Source organism: Lethenteron reissneri, chromosome 44 (genome assembly GCF_015708825.2).
Source record: "Lethenteron reissneri isolate LAM-NWPU_2019-01 chromosome 44, ASM1570882v1, whole genome shotgun sequence".
In the NCBI taxonomy this organism is placed as follows: Eukaryota; Metazoa; Chordata; class Hyperoartia; order Petromyzontiformes; family Petromyzontidae; genus Lethenteron; species Lethenteron reissneri.
The window spans coordinates 11,708,658-11,725,435 of record NC_083822.1 but is presented as its reverse complement, the minus strand read 5'-3'; the positions used below and the strand labels follow the sequence as shown (position 1 = coordinate 11,725,435).

Here is a 16,778-nt window from a genome sequence, read left to right as displayed (position 1 = left end):
TGGAAGGTGTCGCACATTCAAATTACCTGCTGGGGATTGACTCGGCCCATCATTCCTCCGTGGTGAATAAAATGAATACCGCATTATGGGAAGTGAACAGTAGTCGTTGTCAGGGTAATTTGTGCCTACCATGGGAATGTGGAAAGTCCACCACTAGCTCCTGGCTGTAAACCAGGACATGACCCCACGCTTGAGCAGGAAGCCACCCCCGTGCCACCCACGTGTCCCTCCCGTGCCCCTCTCCCCACCCGTGTCTAACGTGTGTGCGTCGTCTGCGTCACCTCCCCGCCCCGTGCACCCTAGTGGTGTGGGTGCAGGACATGACGTCGCAGCACGAGCGGGTGCTGGAACGCCAGGGAGGTGCCGCCACGCAGATCGAGCTGGAGGAGGAGTCTAGCGCCGTGGCGGTGGCGGCTGCGTCGGGCTCATCTCCGGCGCGCTCGCCCAGCGAGTCGGAGCCCTTCTCCTCCGTGCTGCAGAGCTTCGCCTCTGACCTCGACACGCAGGTGCGCGCACTACCCGTCCTCGGCCTGTCGACGCCGGCTCGTCGGCCTCCCCGGAGGAAGCGAGTCCTGTGCGTTGTGGGCGCGTCATGGAACACGGGCCCCCTATGTCCCCCCCTCACCACCCACGGCGGCTATGAGATGTCAACTACCTTACCTGGTGTACAGGAGGTCGTGGGTTCGATCCCGACCTGGGATGCCTGCTGTAAATTTGGAGTAATCCCTTGTTTAACGCTGTTGATGCATTCCTGAAAAGGACAGTCTTAATCGAGGAATGACTTATGAATCAAATTTGCATTCTAAAATCAGCCTGCAGTAATTCCTTGGCAGGACAAAGACCTGATGATATGAGGGTACGCCATGGGGGTGAGATGTTAACTCCCTCGCCTGGTGTACAGGAGGTCGTGGGTTCGATCCCGATGCCTGTTAATTTGGAGTTTGCGTCTCTCTCTCTGTGGTCGTGGGGATTTTTCCCCGGGGCCTCTGGTTTTTCCCCTCCACATTTAGAATCAATGTGCAGTGAGAGTATTTGGCTGCTATAAATTTCCACGCGATAAGCCGATCAGTTGAGCATTAATTTGTGATGGCCAGGTCTCTTCTGAAAAAAAGCGCTACATAGCTCAGTGGGCCTCACCTGGTAAAATAAAATAAAAGTTTTTGTTAAAGCCGCAAGTAGCAAGTCGTGTTACACAGGCCAATGGGGAAACAGGGAATCATCACTCAGCATTGTAAACATTTTAAAAAGCGTAGACCGAGTGATTCTACTTCCTATCACTCCTCTTCCGCTCCCAAAAAGTTCAATAAAATCTTGCTTCCTGAACAATGGGTTTTTAATAAACATTGGAGCACTCTTTACAATATGTGTGTGCACTCTGTACCCCACTAACGTATGGTTTGTATGCTCGTAATATAAAAATATAGAAAATACTTTTTTAAAAACACGCTTTAATGAAATGTACTGTCCGAGCTGCCTCTCCCCCTGCCCCCTTCCCCCATCGCCCCTCCCCTCCTTCCACATCCCCCGCCCCTGGGCGTGACTCCCCGAGGCTTGCCGTGACGTAAGGGACCACGTGGTGATTTACAGGCAACGTTAGTTGCGCGTCGACAATTAGAGCCGTAAACGTGGGCAATTAAAGCCGTAAAAAAGATCGTTTAAAAAAAATATTTTAAATTTTCAATGATGGAATATAGTATTGTCATCAGTATGACACACCTATACCAAGTTTGCAGTCGATACGACATTGGGAATACGGTTGAAATTGAGTTACAAGATTTTAGGATACGACAACACACAGAGTAAGTTAAATCAAAGCGTGTAAAATGTTAAAAAATATGTTTTGGATTTTTTTTTATGATAGAATATCGTATTGTCATCAGTATGACGTAGGTATTTCAAGTTTACAGTCGATAGCACAGTGTCAAGTGTGTAAAAATGTAGTTACAAGATTTATTTTTTGAGGATACAACAGACGGAGTGAGTTAAATAAAAGCGTGTAAAATGGTGATAATTTTACAGCAACCTCTTACACTGGCCCGACTGGTAAACAAGCTGTGTGTATCTATGACGGTATCGCCATCCATCGTGCACAAACATTCCAGTTCGCAGCAGTTGAAACAAAACTCTGCTCATTGGACTTGGCCGCTCTTATGAAACGAACGCATTTTGACTTGGCCGCAACGTAACTGGCGAACGTGGTAGATTGTCAGCATGAAACCATCTACGGCGCTGTTGACTTGACATCTGAGAATCTGTTATTGAATTGTTCAATTGCAAACATTTGGTCTATTCGCAGTAAACAACTTGGGACCCTGTGGGGAGAGTGTGGGATAGGAGGCCGTTCACTTGCCTGCTGTTACAAAGGGAATTGTGAGCCTGACGTTTCGTTTGTGTTGCGAAGGGAAGTCAATTGGTGTGGCTCACGACAGGTTAATGTCATACGGAGGCTTCAGTGAGCAATATTACGATTTTTAAAATTTATTTTTGGATAGATTGTGTCGGTATCACATCACATTTCTCTTTTTCTATAACCTTCCACCACCCAACAGAGCCAATCAAATCAATATTGTATAAAATCGTCAAAAATGTTGCGTGCTTTTCACATTACGATTTGCTGATAAAACAAATAAATCGGTAGATTTGCCCATGACGTTACTATTTGGTTTGATTGTATTATGTATGTATGGTGCAATAGTGGCGAGGTGTTAACTACCTCGCCTGGTATACAGAACTCTGATGCCTGTATATTTGGTTGTTTGTACATTTTCCCTGTGGTGGTGTGAATTCTTATCGGGTCCTCTGGCTTTTCCCTCCACATTTAAAATCGTGTGTTTAGAGTATTTGGTGGCTGCAAATGTCCACGTGTGAAGCCACTTAGTTGAGCTATCGTTTGTGGCCAGGTTGCTTCTGAAAAGCGGCTATATTGCTCAGCAGACCTTACCTGGTAAAATACAAATAGTTAATAGTTACATCTCAAATGTCAAACCGTGACTCTGCGGGGGGAATCGGTCTCTCATCCAGCTCTGTGGGACTGTGCTTACAGTGATGAGAGCGCAAAGCCCTGGAGAGAAAACAACAACAACGTCACATGATGCAGACAAGTGCCAGCAGATAGTGGAGGGTTATACAAGTATTCAAATAAAAAGTACATTAGACCCTATGCAAAGATCTATTCCAAGAGTAACTCATGAATCCTGACAGGTTGTGTGGGCAGCTGCTAGGAATATTGCAAAATCACACCTGCTGCTACCTGCTGCATCATCATCAGCCGGTGTTTGTGTTTTTGCGTTGTAACCGGTGTCGGTCTGTTTGGTCGCTCCCGAACGTGACGTTTATCAGTCTTCGGCTATACATAGTTGCACACGCAGTTTAGACGGCGGTTTACGGAGTTTTCTGTTTTCTGTAAACACGTTCATCAAACGGCGGTGCACGTCTGTGTGTAGCGCGTGTGTAGCAGGTGTTTGAGCTGGATGTTGTGTCAATTGTAAACAGTTGAGTAAGCAGAGCTGCGCTTCATTTGACCCTCGAGCGCGACGCAAATAGCGACGTGCTAGCGTTACGCAGCTTCCGTGCCCGTTACCCTCCAGATATAAATATATCCCAATCGCAGTGTAATCGACACGTGCTTGGCAGACGTGCTGCTGCTGCCGCCGCCGCCGCATTGTTGATTTCAAATGTAATTAAACATTTTATAGTATTGGATTCACCAAGGGGGTAGGAGAGGGCAGTGAAAAGAATGGAGTGTGTGCAAGGGCTTCATCGACTGTGCCAGCAGGTTCCAGGTTAGCCGCGGGTGTCGCAATCCGCTTGAGGACACCGCTGCTATTTCTTAGTTAGTTCTCCGAGCCTGTTGTTGTGAAAGTAGGATTTGGACGTGTCTAATGTTTTAAGTGAACCGTTCAAGAGAGACACGCAAACTCCAAATACACAGCAGGCGTCGGGGTCAGGATCGAACCCACGACCTCCTGCATACCAGGCGAGGGAGTTCACATCTTGCCAGCGCGGAGCCATATGTTACATGGCAGGTAGCATGCACTGATTTTTGCAGAAGGACGTAGCTTACGATGGGATCTGCCAACATCCCCGTTATCCTCTCTCCTCCCCCCGTGGCGACGTCACCGTTGCAGCGTAGTCATTGATTGGCGGCTGTCGCTGTCGTTTGCTGTGCGCTGCAGGACAGCGACTCAGACTCGGAGTTCCCGTCGATCCCGTCGGCCGTGCCGGTCACGGGGGAGTCGTACTGCGACTGCCTGGGCAGGGTGGAGCCGCCCGCACGCTTCCCCGGGGCGCGCTCCAGCAAGCGCGCCCGCGACTGCCGCTGCGGCGAGGATGACGACCGTGCGTGCACCCCCCCCACCCGCTTTACCGCCACCACCGGCATCGCCGGACATGCACGCTACACACACCACACACATGCTTCACACACCACATGCATGCTACACACACGACACCATACACCACACACATGCTACACACACCACACACACGCTACACACCCTACAAACACCACAGCCTACTCCAACCACACACATGCTACACACACCACACACGCATGCTACACACACCACACCCTACACAGACCACACACATAATACACATGCTACACACACCACACACATGCTACACACACCACACCCTACACAGACCACACACATAATACACATGTTAGACACACCACACACATGCTAGACACACATGCTACATACACTTCACGAAAGCTCCAAAATTAAGAATGCTACATACACTTCACACATCATACATCACACACATTTTCACCACACGCACACATGCTCTCCACTTACACACTACATACACCACATGCTACACACGCATGCTACACACGCTATACACATCATATACGCTACAAAAACTCTTACCACACACTCACCACACACACCCTCGCCACACTCTCACCACACACACACACACATGCTCATCACAAACACTGAATGAATCCATGTTTAACACAAACAGCAGGTCCCAGTGTCCACTGGGTGTGTATTACACAGGATCTGGGTTCCTAGAAATCCTCTGTACATTTGCTGCAGGAGGTGCGTGGGTCCAGAGTTATACCAGATACTTGTTGTGTAAGACACTGAGCTATTTTAGGAGCTGAGTACATGAAGGGCACATTACACACACACACATTGTTTTGGTTATACACGTCGATGATGTGCCAGTCCCCGGTGTCAAGCATTTAGCGTGCCACGCTATGAACCCGGCAGCCCGAGTCCGATTCCCACTCACGATTATCTGAACCGGTCTTGGGCCTCCCCTCGGTCGATTCGGCCTCCAATGAGTACCTGGTGCGGTGTGTAAACATCGCCGCTGGGGAGTGGGGCTGGCCACCCACTCCTTCGTGTGCCGTTGATGGTCTTCGTAGGCGCTCCTCGCTAACGGCTCTACGGGGGGTGATCTTTGTCTTTGCAGTGTTTGACTGGGTGTGGGATGACGTGCACAAGTCGGCGGCCGTGGCGCTGGGCTGCGAGAAGCGCGAGGTGAACTTCCACATGGACTACAGCTGTGGCACGGCGGCCGTGCGGGGCTCGCGGGAACTCTGCGAGGGGCAGCACTTCTGGGAGATCAAGATGACGTCTCCCGTCTACGGCACGGACATGGTACGCGGCACAGACGGTGTACACGGCACGGACGTGGTACATGGCACCAATGGTTTCGAGCCCGCATGGCACACAGCTCTGGTACCTAATGGCAGTGGCGTGTGTCGGGCACGCCGTGGGGGGTGGGGGGGGTGCCGGGCTGATGTGCGCGTGCCACTGTCGCGGCAGATGGTGGGCGTGGGGACGGGGCAGGTGAACCTGGACCGCTACCGCCACATGTTCTGCAGCCTCCTGGGCAAGGACGACGAGAGCTGGGGATTGTCCTACACCGGTGAGTCGCACTGGCGGCGCTCAGCTGCGCGACTGGATGGGCGGGCGATGCTGCCGGAGTGTGCCGCGAGTGGTCTGTTCGTGATGAATATCAGATACCCCACACCCCACGCTGTTTACCAAAGAACCACCGCTAACACCGCCCTCCCCCCACAGCCTCATATTCATAAAAAAGAAGGCAAACAACACAATTGCATCCACGTGTTCATTAGTGACGCGTGTAGCATAATAGACTCACTGGATACATCATTGGGCATCAGACCCTCTTGGGGGACGCAATATAAAGTGTAAGCAAGATAACTTCATTGTTTAAAACGAAGATTGCAGGTTTAACTTGACACATTGAAAGGGCCTTAACTGGATGACTGGAAACTGCTGTATAAACGATTTAAACATTTTTAATTTAATTTTACCAGGTAAAGCCCACTGGGATATATTGCTCTTTTTCAGAAGCGACTTGGCCACGAATGATAGCTCAACGAAGTGCCTTACCATCACATGGAAATTCATAGCAGCCAAATTCTAAATGTGAAGGGGAAAACCGGAGGACCCCGGGAAAAATCGACGCGACCACGGGGAGAAGAGACGCGCAAACTCCAAATATACAGGCATTGTCAGGGTCGGCATTGAACTCACAACCTCCTGTATATCAGGCGAGGTAGTGGCGTTCATTAGCAAAATTAACCGTGGACTCTATGTGTGCGGGGTAAGCTAGGTTGAGTGGTGGGGCAGACATTAATACGCTGCTAAATTGAACACTTGAATAATGTACGTGGTTACGTCATGAGGTGAAATGTTAATTTGAAAGTCCCGGCGATGAGAGTGGTTCTGGTCCACAATTACCCAGATGCCACCGTGGACAATATCTTAGCTGTGCTCATCACTCGATAATCACAAGAAATAAAAAATAAGTTGTCTTTTAAAAAGTCAAAAAAAATAGTGACGGGAATGTAGGGGAGGGGAGTTGTAATCACTGTGTTGATCTCTCTTTTGTACTTAAGCGTGGATAAGGAACATCACACCCACACTGCATTTGGTTTGTCCAAACTGACTTTATATGGTTACTGTTACTTTCTTCACGATTTACTTTATGCAGACTAAGTATTGGATCATGATCGGTATGCATTGGCTGCTGCTGTCTCTGAATTAACCATAGCTGCTGACATGGTTTGCTCCTTATTGTTGTTTTTTTAAAGTACTGTTAAATGTTTCAAAGTCATCGTCACAGCCCGTACCGACTGCTTCATCTCAACCACACTGAGTTCAATCACCACACTGCAGATTACAACAACACACCCATTGACCCACCCACTCACCACACTGCAGATCACAACAACACACCCACCGACTCACCCACTCACCACACTGCAGATCACAACAATAACACACCCACTGACTCACCCACTCACCACACTGCAGATCACACCAATAACACACCCACTGACCCACCCACTCACCGCACTGCAGATCACAACAACAACACACCCACTCACCCACCCACTCACCACACTGCAGATCACAACAACAACACACCCACCGACTCACCCACTCACCACACTGCAGATCACAACAATAACACACCCACTGACTCACCCACTCACCACACTGCAGATCACAACAATAACACACCCACTGACCCACCCACTCACCGCACTGCAGATCACAACAAGAACACACCCACCGACTCGCCCACTCACCACACTGCAGATCACAACAACAACACACCCACTGACTCACCCACTCACCGCACTGCAGATCACAACAACAACACACTCACCCACCCACTCACCACACTGCAGATCACAATACACTCACCCACCTACTCACCACACTGCAGATCACATCAATAACACACTCACTCACCCACCCACTCACCACACTGCAGATCACAACAACAACACACTCACTCACCCACCCACTCACCACACTGCAGATCACAACAACAACACACTCACCCACCTACTCACCACACTGCAGATCACATCAATAACACTCACTCACCCACCCACTCACCACACTGCAGATCACAACAACAACACACTCACCCACCCACTCACCACACTGCAGATCACAACAACAACACACTCACTCACCCACCCACTCACCACACTGCAGATCACAACAACAACACACTCACTCACCCACCTACTCACCACACTGCAGATCACAACAATAACACACCCACTCACCACCCTGCAGGTCACATTAACAACTCTTTCTGCTACTTCCCGCACTTTGCCTTACTTAGGAATCCCTCCAAACGCCTCTTTCCCCAAGCTCTTGTAATAACCTTGCTCAATTCCGCTTGACGTGTTGGGCCTTCGGACCTGTGCTCAACAGCTGTTTAAAATAAAAACCTGAAAAAATTAATCCATCGGAAGATTAGGGGATCTGATACGACTTCCTTGACAATTATAGCAACATGCAAGTTGTGTTGCATTGATCCCTAGAACTGGGCTCCACGATGGCAAGATGCTAACTTGCTCACCTGGTATACAAGAGGTCGTCGGTTTTATCCCGACCCTGACGCCTGTTGTATATTTGTAGTTTGCGTGTCTCTCTATCTCCCCGTGGTCGTGTGCATTTTTCTCCAGGCCCTCCGGTTTTTCCCTCCACATTTATAATTAACTTCCGTTGAGAGTATTCGGCTAATGCTATAAATTTCCACGTGATAAGTCACTCCGTTGAGGTATCACTTGTGGCCAGGTCGCTTCTGAAAAAGGGCTACATAGCTCAGTGGGACTTACCCGGTGTGGCGCGTGTTTCCCCCCCAAGGCCTACTGTACCACAAGGGAGACAAGGTGCACTTCTCCACGCGCTTTGGCCAGGGCTCCATCCTGGGCGTGCACCTGGATACGTGGCACGGCACGCTCACCTTCTACAAGAACAGGAAGTGCCTGGGTGAGTGCGGCTCCCCCCCACGGCGTCCTGTCCCCGTGTCGCACTGCCGCCCGATCTGCAACGTCGCCCAGCAATTCTGGCGATGATGGCGCTGGCTCGCGTGTATGTGTGTGTGTACGTTGAACTTCTTTCGCACCGTACGTGGCCAACCACACTAATCGGAGGTGCAGGGGAAGAACAACAAACTCAACACAAAAAGCAGTTCTAAAGAAACGAGTTTTTAATCTAGATGATTTAAAAGTGCATTGCTCCAGTGGCTTCCTAATATCGGAAAGAACAGCGTTCCAGACGGTAGTAGAAGCGCATCTTAAAGCACGCGATGTGGTAACAGGCTTTGTTCTATGGCCAGCCAAAAGCTGCTGCGAGGATGATCTGAGTTTGCTTGACGGTTAATGCTCCTTGACGAGGTCAGCAAGGTATTGTGGTTTATTTGTAGTGAGCACTTTGTGTGCAATGAGTGCGACCTCAACGTTGCCGCGTATGGTGGCATTTGCCGCTCTACGGAGGGGTCGCTTTGTGAGCGCTGTGAGCGCTGTGCACGCTGCGTGCCGATGGATCACTGGCGATGGGTTTTGTGAACGCATCGGTAGATGACACAAGGATGGTGCTGCTAAATCGTATTTACAGTGCTTCTGTTTGAAAAAATCAGAAGTGGCTGTTGGTGGGGGAAGTCCATGGGGCACCGTAATGGGTACAACATAACCACGTACGGGAGCAAGGAAAGAGACGGGTTAGGCATAGGGTTAAAGCTACAGATTGGCTGCAGTGCTCTTATCCAGAGCAGCAGTGTCACACTGCAGCGCCACTGGTGCCACTTCTGTTGACACCGCTGGGGCAAAGCGGGACGTGTGCTCCGATCGGCACTCGTCCCTAGTCTGGTGGCTTGCCGGCTACTGACTCGGCTTATGGTGGACTACGCTTGTTTGTATGTACGGTGAACTTCTTTTGCATACCGCACGTAGCCGACCGCGCTAACTGGAGGTCTCTGCTCGTTGTCGTGGTCCGTGCCTCTTCCCTGTGCCCGTCCCCGCCACTCTCCGTGTGTCCGTGACCGCGCTGGGCCAGGCGTGGCGGCACGGGGGCTGCAGAACAAGCGCCTCTTCCCCATGGTGTGCTCCACGGCCGCCCGCAGCAGCATGAAGGTAGAGCGAGCACCCCCACTCTGCGTGTGTGCGAGATCTTGTTGTGACCCCCGTAGGCTTTGGATATCCCGCGGTTCAGAATATGTAGAATACGATAGAGCATCGGTTTTCAGAGTACGGTCCCCAAAACCACCAGTGGTCGGTGGGGCTGTGATTCAAACGCCTAAAAGGTTTGAGAGACGCTGATATAAGTTGATGGAATCCCGGAGTACAAATGATATTGTAGCAATATTAATCTACCTGTAGAAATTATTTACCATTTGGATCTCAGTGTACAAATATCATGAGTCATGAAACCCCCCCCCCGCCAACGTTTCTCACAACCTTGTTTCCAGTTGGCACAATGACCGGTATGAAACGATAAGAAAGGCAATCGCTCAAGCATTGGACAATCAGTTTGTCAGTGAAGTTATTCACTTCATGGTTCACCTCTTCAACCATTCCACTCGTAATTTGGTTAATTCCATTTGGAGGAATTACTGAATACATTTAGCTCAATATTCATAAAAATATGCATGTGATACAATGCATTATTGCTTATGTGCCACAGTGTACGAGTTATTGTATTCATCCACAGAACAAAAATCTGCTCTTTGTCGGCGTTGGCCACTGTCAGAAAAAAATGCTTTCTATGCACTTACATATCCAGCTGTTAATTGCGAGTGACAGTATGGAGTTGATTAAATCGTACTTGTTTCAAAAGTACATGAAGTTCTCCTTAGTAGGACGACAGTGGTGGCGTGAGAGGCCAATGATTGTTTAATTAAGAATGCTTTGGGCTGTAGCCAATGGTCTTGCATTGGCTCATGTGAATACACGGTGGTCTGTGGATGTACAAAGCTCATAGTTTAAGCCTTGCCCTCTGATTGGCTGACCGGAGTTTCCACGCGTTCCTCCCCATGCATTCCCACGAGGAATGCAGCACTCGGCATTGTACTTCAGCACCCTAGGAAGACGTGGTGTTGTAAAACACACATTTTCCTGTTTGTGATGGGGTTTCTCATCATTTTACAGAAGTTTTTGGTTTTGAAACACGTGTGTGTGTGTTGTACGTGGGTAACTGTAGTGTTATCTTTGTTGTACGTTCTAAGGTGTTTTCACATTTAATATTTCTAAAACGATGCCTGTAACCATAAACATTAATTTGCTGAATGAAAACACAAAGCACCAATGCACCACAGACGCTGTCCAAGCGTTGGGCGCCAAGATGGCGTGATGTTAACTACCTCGCCTCTGGTGTACAGGAGTCGTGGGTTCGATCCCAACTCTTGACGCCTGCTGTATATTTGGAGTTTGCTTATTCTCCCCGTGGTCGTGTGTTTTTTTTTTCTTCGGGTCCTCCGGTTTTTCCCTCCGCATTTAGAATTGACATTCGTCCAGACTATTTGGCTGCTATAAATGTCCACGTGATAAGCGACTTTATTTTAGTTTTCAGTTGACCTACGACTGACAAGCGATCGCGGTCTTTCCCCTCTTACCGGCGCCGCTCTCTCTCCCACCCTCTCTGCATCACCTCCACTACCCCCCTCCCCACTCTCTCTGTGCGTCACCAGCGCCACTTAACCCCACTCTCCCTGCGCGCGACGCCCAGGTCATCCGCTGCCGCTCGGCGCCGACGTCGCTGCAGTTCCTGTGCTGCCTGCGGCTGCGTCAGCTGATCCCCGCGCACAGCGACGCGCTGCAGGTGCTGCCCCTGCCGCCGGGCCTGCGCCTCTTCCTGCGCAACAACCTGGGCTGGATCCTGTCGCTGTGCACACACGGAGCGCGCGGGGCGGACGACGGGAGCGGCGGCGACGACGACGGTAGTGGCGGCGGCGGCGGCAGCGACGACGATGACGACGGCGGTGGCGGCGGCGGCGTTGGGGACGCGGCGGGCGTGGCGCTGGGGGACCAGACCCGCGCGGCGCAGCGCAAGAAGTGTCGGCTCAACTGAAACTTTTTTTTCGTTCCCACCACCCACCACCCGCCACCCGCCGACGAACACCGGGTCGACGCGAGGGCTGAAGAAGGCGTCCCCTTCTCTCCTGTTTTTAAAAAACAAACAACAACAACTCTGAAGGCGGGAGCATTGGTTTGCAGCATGCGGACCGGACTGCGCGTGGAAGAGGGGGGTGCCCGTGAACTTTGCTAATTGAACATGCCGTTTACAATGACGTTTTGCTCGTGGATGTTTTTAACGTATATTTTCTATTTTTTCATCTACTTACGCGGGGTATTTGGTCTTTGAAATTATGTTTTTTCTCAAACTCCATCTCGCAGCCCCATTTTTTTCCCCCCGTGATTAACCAACAGGAATGTTCAAATGTAAATATTGTAATCTTTATGTCGTTGACATTTCTGTCGATTGGTAGAAAATGGAACTCGTGTTTGGGGGGCCAAAAGCATGGGAGCCAGAGGGGGGGGGGGGACCCCTTGTCCACAGGGTGCGGAGACATCCACAGAGCCGCTGCCTTCCTGTTATCACGTTGTACTCTAAACGCATCGCAAAACAAGACCCCTGCTAGGGTGCACACGTCAGTGCCATATACGTTGACAATCGAGGTCATACGCAGCATCGTTGGAGACCTGGGGGCAGTTGCCATGCCCATTAAGGGGCCTTGAACGAACGAATTCAAATATCGTGTCGTTGGAAGCGCAATTGCTTGCTGCCAGTTGTTTCCTGGTTTATATAGTCTGCGTTTTACAGAATATAAGTCCTTTTTTTTTCTTCAACATTTTGGTCTCGAACTGAATGGCGACGTGTTTTAAGCGAGCACCTTTACAGGATTCCTGTCACAGCATTCTCAGATGAATGAATTTCCTCGTTCAAAATTTCCCAAACTTAAATTCCGCGCAAGGCCGCCCTTGCGGTTCTTTTAACGTTCGTCAATCTCCTTCATTCGATGCAAGTTCAGTCGTCAAATGCCGGATGTGTCCGATGATTGGCAGCAAATTAATCCGATAATATGCACCGATTCGATGAAGATAGACCTTTGAACTTGCACTCCTGTCACCTTGCAGCACACGGCATGCACTTGAGATGTCTATCTTAATTTAATTTCACTCGCATCGCTAGGGATGCGGTCTACCAATCGTCGGGTGCACGAAGCGTGTAAATGCAATTTGCATTCGAATTGAGGGATTGGTTCACGAGGAAACGTGTGTGTGTACTATAGTTGTCATGAGGAAAGGAGTTTGGAAAATCCTGCCCTCTCGTGCATTTTAATTGAAATAAATGTTAATTTATATGTAAGTCTTTCCTTGAGTCGCAAGACGTTTTCAGAAGCACTCCCACATTGTGTGTTCGGACAAAAATCCTGCCAAGCAGTTTGTTCCTCATTTTCAGAAGGGGGTGGGGAGGCGGGGGGGGCACTTTCGCCGATAAGACATCATCGGTGCGAGGGCCGCCATCACCGCCTGCAAGGGGTTGTTTTCACATTTGTGTATTGTCGGGAGGCCGCCAGTGGCCCAGCGGTGGGGCCTCGCAACGGAGACCGCCGCTGTCAACAGGGATGTTTCGTACGTGGGGGGTAAGCTGGAGAACCTGGGGAAACCCACACGCGCCACGATGGTAAGTTGAAGATCGCGGAGAAAATCTGACGCACAACGAGGGGGCGGCAATCGAAGTTCTGCCATCTCCTGGCCTCCTCAGTCCAGCAAATGCCGGGAGTGTTGTGACACACACCGATCCCTGCGTTGAACCAACCAACCAGCCCCTGCGCGTGGTTTGCAGACTCCCTGCAGCGGCGCGCGCGTCGAGGAAGGCGAATGGGAGAGAGTTGTGCGGTGTGTAAATTGGGCCTCAATCTCGCTCGGAGAGGGGTGTTTTCAGAGAAGCGAATATAGATTTCGGTGAGCGACCTTTAGATCGGACGCATGCGTGTAACTTGCTTCACAACGTACGGAGTCAATCGTGCCAATCGGAGGAGCCTTACTCCTGAGCACTTGCCACCCAGCTGACGAGCAAAACCACGCTTCAAGCTCGGCCTGTGTAGCTGATGGTAGCCGTTGCTTTAACACCCGGTGAGTATAGATCGTCAGGTTCCTTGTTTTGAGACGTTTATTTAAATGACTTCACGCCTGGTACACTGGGCGTCAATACATCCATCGTATTGTCCTTCCTTCCATAATGTTCTTATTGGCATCTATTATTTGAAAGGCTGACGTCAGGTGTCCACTGTGAAATGTTTTTTTAGTATCTCGTACTATAAGGAAACACCATTGGTACCTCATTTGCCAGTAAAAAATATAATTGTTTTTTTACCCTTTTATCTGGCAACAAAACTGACACCTTTTTTTACGAGGAGTCATGTTTGCATAGACCACAATACCTGCAGTCATAATGTAAACAAAAAACATAACTCTGATAATGTATGCACTGTCCTTGAAGTTGATTGGTCCACACCCGAGACAGCTAGAGCCTAGTCTCACATGGGTTGGACCAGATGACGCCAAAAAGCTCTTCGGCGTCGTGGTCTTCTAGGACGTGCTGTGCACGCTCGTTTCTCCGTCACAGTTGCAGTGTTTCGCAGATTTCCCTTCGTGCCCTCAACGGCACGGAGATGCGCAAAGCGGTGCACCGACTCCTCCTGCTGCTGCTGATGCGCACACGGGCAGAGTACGACCCGTAGACCCCTCGTCAACGTAATCGAGGCAGATGCTTCACGCAGCGGTACAACTTCGTTCACGGTGGCAAATCCAGTGCCTTGGGTTCTGACACGGGGGGGGGGGGGTTAGCAAAAGGACCCAGGTGGTGTGTCAAAAGTACCGGGAGGTTACAGTAAAATACGCGTGCATGGCAAAGTGTAGGTTGCCATTTCGAAGGACAACATTCGATTAAAAGAGCTTGTTTGCACAAATTCCAGGATGGTGCTGCAGCATCCATCTGTTATTGGTAGCTTTTGAGTGTTTTTCGTGACGCGTGCTTTGTAACAACCTTCCACTGCATAGGCCAGGGCTTCTAAAAAGTCCCAGCCCTCAACCAAAGCGCACCTTTTCACGCTGACCATTATTTTCCTTTCAATGACAAGCTGTCGTCTCTGGTTGCACGCACCTGAGATGTTGACTATCTCGCCAGGTAGACGGGAGGGCGTGGATTCGATCCAAGCCATGACGCCTGCTGTATATTTGGAGTTTGCATGTCTCTCTCCCCGTGGTCGCGTGGATTTTTGTTTGGGACCTCCGATTTTATCCTCCATTTAGAAACATGCGTTTCGAGTATTTGGCGGTGTAAATTTCCACTTGATAAGCCACTTCGTTGAGCTATCATTTGTGATAGCCAGGTCGTTTCTGAAAAATAGCTCTTTATCTCCGTGGGCCTTACCTGGTAAAATAAAATAAAAAGTTTAGATTGCTGAACATAAACACGTGTCCACCGTGGTTGGTAGGTGAGGGCTGAAGTTTTAGAAGCCCTGTGCCCATCCCGAGTTTTGGATTTCCTCCATCGGTAGAAGTCCAGTCTCTTTCAGTGATGCAAGAGGTCTGTTATTAAAGTTGTGTCATGCCGGGCAGTGTAACAATGTGAACCCGCTTAATCTTCACTGCCCTGGGATGGCATTGTCACCAGGCGAGATCGAGGGTGTCCTGTCGGATGAGTTCCACCAAATCCCAGATCACGATTGGATTGTACGTACGTTGAACTTATTTCGCGCCCTACGTAGTCAACCGCGCTAACCGGTGTTGCGGGGGAAAGGACAACAAACGAAACGCAAAAAGCAAATCGGAAGGTACCGGTTTTCGATCTAGAATTTATAGAACCAGAATCACTTCGTGTGTGTTGGACTTGACACTCCTCTGGATCTCTCCCTACAAAGCACCTTACATTAATTCCTAAGGTCATTACAACAGCACTTAACCCTCTTTGCGTAGTTCAAGCTCTCTAAAGGTCTCTAAAGTTGAACGTGAAACATGCGAACACCTCCGCTGATGATGCTCTCTATTCGCTTTAAAGCAAAAAATTGTCCCTGCAGACAAGTAAATAATGTCCAAGAAGCGATGTTAATGTGAAATGTGTTATTCGTGCCTCATGGGAAATATCTTTACACATTGGACGCCCCATTATGGCTTCAATTAGCACAACATCCTGATAACCCCCCTGCCGTAGCGAGCTGATGGTTAGGTCAGGAGACGCGCAGCATCTATACCCATTCTATCTATGCTGCTCTCATTTTCAACAATATATATTAAAAGATACCGTTTAAATCATTGGGCGTCAAAATGCCACCGCATCTCCCGAGGCTTCACGGGAGAAAGAAGAAGAGAATTAAAAAAAAAGGCTTCGTGCATATGAACACACGTGGTCATCCAGAACGGACCGCACAACAACGTTTTAGGACGCAACGCCCGATCCACACACACGAAGGAGACATCACAGCGATGCGACATTACTCCGCTACTGCCCCTTGACGCGGTTGCCTGGCCTTGACCACCTCGAATGTGAACCGTACGAAAGTGGAAGAATCTGCTGCTGATGTGGCTGCATGACCGCAGTCGTTCCACTGCGCGGGGCTGAAGGGGCCCACGACCACGACCCCCCTTCCCAGCGGGCTCTGCAGTGGCCGGCTCGCACCTTGAGGATTCCCCCCTGATTCGGCGAACGTGAGGACCACGGCACTTGACCTCCTGAACCCTTGCACTGCGAGACAGCTGCCACGTGAGTGCTCCACGATTCACAGCCACGGACGCCCAGAGAGGCACATCGTCCATTCACTGTGCAGCTCGTATAGAAGAGGGCATTGCACATTAATACTGGTAGGAACCTCATGGTTACACCAGCCCACAGGGGATTATTGTGTCCGTCCGTCCGTCGTGCATCCAAAAATGGGAGGGGTGGGGCTGGGTGGAGAGGGGGGGTGAGGAGGAGCTGGGT

The 16,778-nt window shown here is 50.0% G+C and overlaps 1 protein-coding gene across 3 annotated transcripts in view; it reads left to right on the top strand.

Moving 5' to 3' along the window:
• The window catches only part of SPSB3 (splA/ryanodine receptor domain and SOCS box containing 3), a 43,430-nt gene extending 30,267 nt beyond the window's left edge, over positions 1–13,163 (top strand). For all 3 annotated transcript variants that reach the window (XM_061569866.1, XM_061569864.1, XM_061569865.1), the window contains exons 2-8: positions 304–506; positions 4,176–4,338; positions 5,431–5,618; positions 5,787–5,889; positions 8,664–8,789; positions 9,855–9,931; positions 11,523–13,163. In XM_061569866.1, coding sequence (XP_061425850.1) covers positions 321–506; positions 4,176–4,338; positions 5,431–5,618; positions 5,787–5,889; positions 8,664–8,789; positions 9,855–9,931; positions 11,523–11,864 — 1,185 coding nt within the window. In that variant the 5' untranslated portion in view covers positions 304–320 and the 3' untranslated portion in view covers positions 11,865–13,163. The remainder of the gene's footprint in view (positions 1–303; positions 507–4,175; positions 4,339–5,430; positions 5,619–5,786; positions 5,890–8,663; positions 8,790–9,854; positions 9,932–11,522) is intronic.
• Positions 13,164–16,778: the final 3,615 nt, after the last annotated feature.